The sequence below is a fragment of the Brassica napus genome, chromosome A10 (genome assembly GCF_020379485.1).
Source record: "Brassica napus cultivar Da-Ae chromosome A10, Da-Ae, whole genome shotgun sequence".
NCBI classification, from domain to species: domain Eukaryota; kingdom Viridiplantae; phylum Streptophyta; class Magnoliopsida; order Brassicales; family Brassicaceae; genus Brassica; species Brassica napus.
In genome coordinates, this window is record NC_063443.1 from 7,160,551 (window position 1) to 7,169,721 (window position 9,171).

At 36.2% G+C, this 9,171-nt stretch overlaps 2 protein-coding genes across 4 annotated transcripts; both read right to left on the reverse strand.

Moving 5' to 3' along the window:
* Nucleotides 1–683: 683 nt before the first annotated feature.
* LOC106406722 lies at nt 684–4,932 on the reverse strand. Of its 2 annotated transcripts, XR_001281596.3 has the most exons (5): nt 4,694–4,932; nt 3,374–3,503; nt 2,122–3,292; nt 1,054–2,003; nt 684–955 (listed from the first exon to the last, which is right to left on the reverse strand). XR_001281596.3 is itself a non-coding variant. In XM_013847446.3 (4 exons), the coding sequence occupies exons 2-4, from the start codon at nt 3,484–3,486 to the stop codon at nt 1,896–1,898; spliced, it is 1,392 nt and encodes a 463-aa protein (XP_013702900.2). In that variant the 5' UTR covers nt 3,487–3,503; nt 4,694–4,932; the 3' UTR covers nt 684–1,895. The 2 variants fall into 2 exon arrangements, 1 of the variants encoding a protein (XP_013702900.2); XM_013847446.3 differs by having other exon boundaries at nt 684–2,003.
* Nucleotides 4,436–7,596, reverse strand: LOC111215589 (protein DYAD-like). Of its 2 annotated transcripts, XM_048742222.1 has the most exons (8): nt 7,527–7,596; nt 7,338–7,408; nt 7,083–7,170; nt 6,186–6,994; nt 5,729–6,112; nt 5,539–5,653; nt 5,373–5,456; nt 4,436–5,158 (listed from the first exon to the last, which is right to left on the reverse strand). In XM_048742222.1, the coding sequence occupies exons 4-8, from the start codon at nt 6,524–6,526 to the stop codon at nt 4,709–4,711; spliced, it is 1,374 nt and encodes a 457-aa protein (XP_048598179.1). In that variant the 5' UTR covers nt 6,527–6,994; nt 7,083–7,170; nt 7,338–7,408; nt 7,527–7,596; the 3' UTR covers nt 4,436–4,708. The 2 variants fall into 2 exon arrangements, with proteins under 2 accessions (XP_048598179.1, XP_048598178.1); XM_048742221.1 differs by lacking the exon at nt 7,527–7,596 and having other exon boundaries at nt 7,338–7,517.
* Nucleotides 7,597–9,171: the final 1,575 nt, after the last annotated feature.

The following is a 9,171-nucleotide window of genomic DNA, read 5'->3' on the forward strand; positions in this document are numbered from 1 at the left end:
ATTTATAGACGTCTTTTGGATACATAAATTCAGTTTTGGTAAAATCTAATCGAGATTAGACACACATATATCATCAGTACTTTAACATGAAAGTAGCAAGTGAATGTTGTTATTAATCATACATGAAGAGAAGAAAAATATCCAAGGAACATAAAAATTGAAGTACAGATATTACTTTTATTACAAGGCATCAAAGAAACTACAAATCATGGTCCCTTCTCGTAAAAGCTAACTCTGCAAGTCTCTTGAGCTGAGCATGAGGGTCTTCTTTCATTTCTATCCACTTCTCTTTTCAGATAGCTGCACCTGAAATACCAGCGAGACATTAATGCGTCCTTCACATCTCTACACAGATAGACGATCTTGCAAGGGGAGTCGTTGATTGTTTCTTGCAGTGAAAGCAACGGCATGTGAATGGAGAACATCCTCCTCGGTGATGATGACAAGTTGGTATTCTTCATGTCCGGTGTTTGGCTATACTAGAGCATGTGTATTATTGGATAGCAAAGGATGATCATCAATGTAATAAGAACAAGGGTGTTTGGATCTCTCGAAGAGGGAAACTGTGAGAACCTTGAGCCAAGTTGCGCCTGATTTGGAATGAAGTAATGTTAATACCATTAAAATTATTATTTTTAGAGTTAATTGACTTGATTGGTTTTGAGTTAAAGAAAAATTCAAAATGAAAACGATCCAAAGAAAAATTAATCCACTGAAAAAACAATAATGTGGTTTCGAAAGTCATGTAGAAACCAGAAACAATGCAAACCCAAACATAAATACTGTAAACCAAAAATCTAAAAACAGAGTAAATCGTTTTCTTCATGAAACTGAGTTAACAAAATAATCTCAAGTGAAATGTGAAGAACACAAGCTAGGAAGAGAAGCCAAATCCTCCTTGTGATGCTTGAGAAGGTTGAGAAGTTTGAGAAGCTCCAAATGATGAAGACTCTCCCTACAACAAACAATCAAAGTTTTACACGAGAAAAAATTGACAACACAATAAGAAAAGAATTTAAACGAGACAAACAATATGTGCTTTCCTTGGACGACCTCTTGGACGCTTAGGTGGAGGAGCTGCAGTGGGATTAGGACACCTAGTCTTGTTGTGACCTTCTTTGCGACAGTTTGAGCATGTTCCCACACGACCATGCCGTGTAAGCTTATGTGGATTAGTGGCTGACTCATGAGGACCTTTCCTCCTAGCATGTGTATTAGGCCTTCCTCGATTGAATCTTGAAGGAGGAGGTAGCATGGGTAACCGACCTAAGCGTGGCCACAGTTTCATACCTTGAACCGGCTTCATACCAGTAGAATATAGTTGGCGCCATGTAGAGGTGAGGTAGTAATCTGATACATAATTATTGAGATTCAGCTTTGTTGTTGTGATGACACACATAGCATGCATACAAGGTAGTCCATTCAACTGCCAATAGCCACAACCGCATGTTTTCTCCTCCATATTTACGGTGTAAGCAACACTGTGATACTCTATTTCATGTGAATGTCCTGTGGTCATATACCTGATGCAATCCTTAGCTTTCTGCCTATTAAGTTCAATCTCCTTGTCTGCTCTTGGTGTGAACCTCTTATTCCACCTATTAGTTAACAAAGTCCGCTTTGCATTCCTGACCATATTCTTTCTCCTAACCTCTGTCAGCATATCAAGAAGCGGCTTCCTCCTTGACTCTCTAACACTCCTATTGAAGGACTCTGACAAGTTGTTTAGATTGTCATTGCAAAACGATCCAAGCTTAAAGAACGCCCGAGACCATGTTGTTGGAGCAGTACTTTGCAGAGACTCATAAGCTCCAACATTATACTTCTTCAGTGCCTCTAAGTTATCCCTAAAAGCTGCTGGTGTGTAGCTCCTTGCTATTTTCCAGAAAAGACGCTCAAGCTCTATGTCTTTGTTTGTCTTTTTTCCAATTCTCAAGAACGTGTCGAGCACACATCCTATGCTCAGCTTTAGGAAGCTCTTCATGAACCGCATTTAGTATACCCTGTCAAGCAAATAACATAGACATAAGTATAAATCATTCCAACAATATATTTTTTCTAAAAAAAAAAGATATATATATATATATATATATATATATATATATATATAACAAGACTCACCCTGTGTTTGTCTGAAATTATTGTACAGTTTGATCCATCTTCAAGCCCTAAATCATTTTTCAAGAGTTGCACAAACCATAGCCAATTAGGATTGTCCTCCACTTCAACCACAGCCCATGCAATAGGAAATATTCTATTATCCCCATCTCTGCCAACTGCAGCTAGCATTTGCCCTTTTATACCCCATTTCATAAAAGCAGCATCTAATCCAATGATCGGCCTACATGACTGCCTCCAAGAAGTTTTCAAGGCTTCAAAGCAAACATAAAGACGGTAAAATCTTTGCATGCTTCCTGGCACTGGTCCTGGGATTGTCTCAACCTCCATTGTTGATCCCACATTTGATTTAAGAACCTCTTCTTGGTAATCCCAAAGCCGAGCAAAATGAGCTTCATGTCCAGCCTTTCTTCTCGCTGAAAGCACTGATTTAGCTCTTTGACATTGTTCGGGTGAGACAATCATATTATACTCGCTCTTTATCTCATCCACCATCTCCTGTGACTTAATTTTAGGATTAATTCTAAGCCTCTCCTCAAAAAGCTGCCCAATTGTTCCACTCTTCAAAAGCTTTGTGTAACCGGATCTTACACAAATATGACTGTCATTGTACACTTTCACCATTAACTTGTTTCTGCCTCTCTCAAAGGAACAATAGACCCTCCAAGGACACTTTTCTTCTACATGTTGTGTACAGTGGGCACCAAGTCGATCAGATGAAGACTTGTAGAACTTAATATCATATTGTGTCTTCAAAGAGTACTTGAGAACAGCGTACTTGAACTCCTCAGCAGTGTTAAAAGTCTTTCCTAGCGCAAGAATGTCATCAGGCCCGTAGTTGAATTGCCTACCTTCTTCTTCCACATCACGATCATCACTGAATAAAGGATCTGGAATGTGATCATCGTCCCAAATATCATCGCCACTGTCATCGTTAGCATCATACAAATCATCTCTATCTTCTTGTGCAGCAGCTTCAAAGTGAGAAGACAAGTCAGTCTCTCCAACCTCTACTTCGAATAACTCATTCTCCTTATATCCAGCCCTATCTTCAACTATAACCTCACAATCATCTCCCTCAACAGATGAAGAATCCAACTCTGCAATCACCTCTTCGTTATGAATCTCTTCTTCTTCAACAATATTAGTTACTCTTTCTTCAACAACAACAGGCCTATAACAAAAATTAACGTACTTAAATCAAAAAAAAAAATTACTGAACTCAGACATGATACAACAAAGCTTAAGTGGTTACCTTTCCATCTCTGTCGAATTAGGAATTGTGGGCTCGGCATAAAGAGGTTGTGCCCTCTGAACCGGAAGTTTATTCCGTCTTCCACTTGGGTTTCCGAAGAATGTTTTCACCATACTGATTCGAAATTGCTCTGAGAAAATTAATTTTAGGGTTCTTGAGTTTTAAAAGCAAAAGCCGTGTTCCCTTTCTCTTTTTTTTTTAATTATAATTAACACCTCTAACGATGAGTTAACGTCTGATGTATTAAAGTCTAATTTTACATAACTAATAATGACTTTGGGAATAAATCTGCATAAGTTGTAGTTGGGTATCAAAAGTGCTAATTTTAAATACTTGAGGAATTAAAAACGTTTTTTCCCGGTTGAGAATGCACTTTCATTAAGGGTAGTATAGTCATTTATACTAAATAAAATAACAAGTAGTTGTGTCTGTTTTCTAGTTGTACCTCATGTATATAATTGTACTAGTTTTTGAGTTGTACCGGTTTGTGCATAATTGTACTTTTGCAGCTAAATCAAAAATATTAGTTGTACCACATAATAAATACAATTACCTCAGTTGTACCACTTATTTATATTTACATGTCTTTGCCCGGTTACAATGAAATCATCGATTTCGTAAAAATACATTTAATGTATGTTTTTCAAAAATTAAGTGGACAAACAAGTTAACAAACTTTAAAAGTATAAGATAGATCATGTAAACTTGTGGAGTTTTGTAATAATTTTCAAAAAAAACAATCCAAAACTTCAAATAAATTAAGAGAAACTTTATGAGTACATAATCAACTGAGATATTTGATTGTTTTTTCTCATATAGAATACTAATTTAGTTTTATCAATTTCTTAAATGTAAAAGTTGTACCAGTTATACTAGTAATACTCGTCTAATATATAATAAAAAGGTATATCAGTTGTTTATATGTCTAGGTTTAAGGATTGTACCAATATTTTTACTTCATAGCTCTATAAAAATATGTTCGATGTTTGTTTATCATGATTATATGACTAATGTAGTTAATAAACCTCAAATAAGAAATAAAATTTTGTCATCATATACCAATTAGGATATTTTTTTTCTTTATTTCATATGTAAAAAAAAATGTTCAGTAATATAGAACCATCTGATCCCAGTATTGAAATATATGGTCTCTATGATAAGCCGAATCATGTCATACCCCCCTCTATATATACTTAACCAGAGACAAAATACCTAAATTAAAGAGGGGAACTTTTCAAAATTGTCAATTATTTCCATAAGAATAATATAATAACTTCTCTCCGTGCTTTAAATTCTGTAATAAATGATGGCTGTAAATACCTGCTTGCTTGTAGTTTATAAATCCAGACTAAACCAAATCAGAGTTGCAGTTTCCAGTGAGAGTTTAAAGGTTGAAAAGATCCGTGGGAGCTTGATCTTGGGGAGAGGACGCTTAGCTGCAAGCGGCTTGACTGGACAAGTAAGGGAAGGAGATGGTCGGTGGTGACTTGGCAAAGAAGCAATTTCATCATTGTCAGTAGCAGCAGCAAGAGCAGGCAGGTTGGGCCATGAGAAACTCGCCACAGGCCTGCAGATTCTAAAACCAGTGTTGTTCTTAAGTGAAAGTAGTGGGCGTTCATCTGTCCTGCCTTTTTGAGGGAGCTCTTTGATTTGGTTTTCCCTATTCACTTCTCCTTCTGGTGTCTTCATTATTGGTGAATCCTCTAGTAGCAAAGGCATCTCTGTTGAGTCTGGCTTTCTAGGGCAGTTCCCGTCCACTGTCCTCCGAAGCCATCCCATATCTTCCTGCAATATTTATCACATTTCTTTATCAGCAAAGCTGCAATAGACTCAGTTTATATTCTCCAAGGGAGTTTCCTTGCATCTGCTACATATAAGGGGGTTCATCTCTTTTGACTACAATCATAGCAAATTTACAAAACTTTACACTGAAGTAATGGTTCAGCTAGAACTAGCCAGAGGTGTACTTGTATTCAAAAACTCAAAATGGGGGATATACCTCCATTTTATGCAAGGCTTCTGCAATTGTCACTAGCTGGTCCTCAATTTTGTCTTTCTTCTTCAGCAGATCCGTGTAGATTTCCTGACATGACGCAGCAGAAATGTTAGCATCAAACTAGAGAGTATCACAAGATAGAGATCAATAATTTGTTTCGGGCACTTACCTTTGCTAGAGGGATCATATTATCGTGGTCCACGTTCTGACTCGTAACGCAGGAAATAGGTGTATTCATCATTGCAAGCTCCTCGTCCTTCTTTGAAGCGAGTTTCTCCAATTCTCTTCTCAAGACAAAGACAGATATGAGTAACAATTTGCCATCATTCAACCAACTCAGTAAGTAATATGCTTTCTACCTTTTCAGGGTATCTACTTCTCCTCTGATGTCACGGATTTTTCCAGCGCAGATAGGATCTTGAGTAGGGCTGTCACCGAGCTTCCAACCAGGTGGAGGCGTCCAAAAAGGATCATTAACTCCTGCTTCTTTCCTTATGTGAACCAAGTCAGAGCTCTCCAGCCAATACTCCATTGCCCCATCTGCATTATGTTTCCTCATAAACCTATCTTGACCTCCAGGAGCCACCTTACCAGCCATGTGCTTAAGCAGATGATCCAACAGACCCGTGTCTCCAATGAGCTTCCTCGCCTCTAACCTCAACTCTGGTCTTAGTATGGGGTTGCCAAAAACTGCATTTTTATCCTTCATCACTTTCAACATGTTCTTCTCAGCTCGTTTGTACCTACCACAAACACTCCAAAATTAGAAACAGAAGCAAATCCAAAATTCAAAAGATGAGATCTTTTTTTATTTACCTCTCAGTAGACCATCTGTCAATAAACTGATTAGGTGATCTCCTCTTATAAACAACGATCTGGGTTTCCTTGTTATTCTTCTTCTGATCAGATACCCTTGCCCTCTGAGGGAGTCTCCTAGTGCTGGATTCAACCAGCTTTTTTCTCTTAGGGGCTGCATAATCAGAGGCTTCTGTTTCGTTCCCACCATCTTCCTCCTTATGCCGGCTCTGGTAACGCACGCGCATTCTTTTCCCCCATTTAATCATCCCTCCCGACTTCAGCTCAGACAAGCAGTTTCCTTGGGCGCGAGAGAGATTAATGTGGTCGTTGCCAGAAACCCAGGAGTTTCTTCTGCTCATGGAAACTTGGTGAGGTGCGACTCTCCTGAAAAGCAAATCCCCGGCTAGCTCCGACGACACCACGTGGCTCTCGTCCAAAACGGGAAGAAGACTAGCATTACTCCTCCTCTCCGGTTTAGAGCATCTCTAACCCCGTTCTATTTTTCACTCTAAAACGCTATTTTTCACTCTAAAAGTAAAGAATGCTCTAATGTTACTCTATTTCTCGCTCTATAATAGAGTGAAAAATAATTTGTTTTTTCTTTGTTTATCACTCTATTTTTTACTCTAAAATAGAGTACCATTAGAGCAAACTCAAACTCTATTATAGAGTTATTCTATTTTAAAGTAAAAAATAAAGTAAGCCATTGAAGATGGTCTTACTCCGGTTCATCCTCTTGCTTCCGATTGGGATGGACTTAAGTTGCTCCGGCGACCTCTGAACAGAGTGATCGATTTCGTAATAAGATCCGACTCTTAGGTGAGCCACTGTAACCAATCACATAAAAGAAATTTGAGAAAGCAATAAAAAGAAGAAGAAGAAAAAGATGCAAAAAATGGTTTTCAGTTATTTCACCATTGACAGTCGGTGGCGGCGGCTACGAGTGTTTTCCGGCGGAAGAAGAAGATCCTCTGAACGGATACCTCTTCACGAACATCGTTTCCTGCACAAGTAAAATCGGTTTTTGCTTGCTCAACTCTGTGTGATTTTAACAAGAAAGTAGACGCGCGTGGGAGCCAACAGTAGTATCAACATCACTAGAGAGCGATGATGATGATTATGATTTTTATTTGATCGTTATAAAAGAGAGAGAGAGAAGAGAAAGATTACAATCATGAACTTTTTTGTTTGCTCCCTAGATGATCCTCCTCTTAACTTATTTCCTTCCGCCTTCGATTTCTCTGGGAAAAAAAACAATTAAAAAATTTTAGCAGCAAAAAACTTAGAAATTGATAACTAAGACCCGAAAGTGAGAATCGGAAAATATAAAAATATCTGAAGATCTTGTTTTTCTCTCACCAGAAAGAAAATCTTTTTGGAGACGACGAAGGACGACGAACGGGAACAAAAAAAAAAAAAAGTTTCAAAATGTCGCATTAATTAAAAATCTGATTGGGCTCTTTATATACCGTGGATGGAAGAGAGAGATCTGCGTGTGCATGTCACGTGAGAGTTTTCCTGCGCTGCAAGTTGGGTACAGTTCACATATTTGCTCTCAGCCTGTAGCTGACTACGCAACGATGATCGTTTGCCATATTTGTTCCTCTGTGCTCGTCTACAAGAAAAAAAAGGTGAAAATGGCACACTCCGGTGGCGATGGCTTGATGCCACGTGTTCTGTTTTGAAACTTTATAAGATTTTTACGGTGGTAAGGCATACGAGAAAATGAAATCAGCTGTAGCGAATAAAAGCTTTGTGCACTACTGATACACATGCGCGGGTGCGGTTATCACTTCCGTTATAGTCTACTAAGCCTTGAGTGACAACTGCGGACCAGGCAAAACACACCAGCAGGATTAAATCATGTCACCACTCAGTTAATTATTTTAGCTATTAGTTAATTCTTTAAATATTATTATAAATAGTAAGTGGTGGCTTGATACACTGTAGCGGGACAAGTTTTGTTCTTGAACGCACATAGAAATGAGGCCTTGAGTGACAACTGTGGACCAGGCAAAACACACCAGCGAGATTAAATCATGTCACCACTCAGTTAATTGTTTTAGCTATTAGTTATTTCTTTAAATATTATTATAAATAGTAAGTGGTGGCTTGATACACTGTAGCGGGACAAGTTTTGTTCTTGAACGCACATATAGAAATGAGAACTTACCAATAAGGTGTGGTTTGATACACTGTAGCAAACTAATATATCAAAAACTATTATTTATTGCTACAGATTACTGAATAATGCAAAGAAAACAAGTGCAACCACTCTATTGATATTTTTGTTATTTCACCTTTTAGACAACATGGAAATTTGATTTTTATGTAGTTTTATTTAATTATCCAAATTAAATCTACTAATATTTATTTAGTTAGTATAAATTTGAATGATTTAAAATAATAAGTATACAAAATAATAAATATATTTTTATTTAACTAAATGTAAATATAATTTTGTATTTATAGTTTGTTGGTAATAAAGAAATATATATGTGCATTTACAAAAAAAAAATACATATTTTATCAAATAAAAAATTACATATGCAGATTTTACATAAAGTAATTAAATGTATAGGTATCCTTTTATTTTATGCTAGAAGATGCAAAATAACAAGATCCCAAAAAGTTGCTAAATAACAACCGCCACAACTTTATAATAAATATTTTAAAGCATCATATATACAATTTTGAAAGTCTTTAAATTGTGTTAAAAAAAGTCTTTAAATAAAAATTTCACTTATAAAATTTTAATAATAAATAAAAATAATTATTTTATTTGTGTTAAAAAATAATTTTTTTTAAATTATAAAAATATAATTTATTTAATTTTGTTTAAAGATAATATACACAACTTTGGCAGTCTTTATATATTAAACAAAAAACGTAAATAAAATTAGTAGGGGTTAAGATATATTACTTTATGATAAATAAAATATTTTTTTAAATATTTTTTTATCATTAAAATTTTAATTTTTATTTTATAAAATATAAATAATAT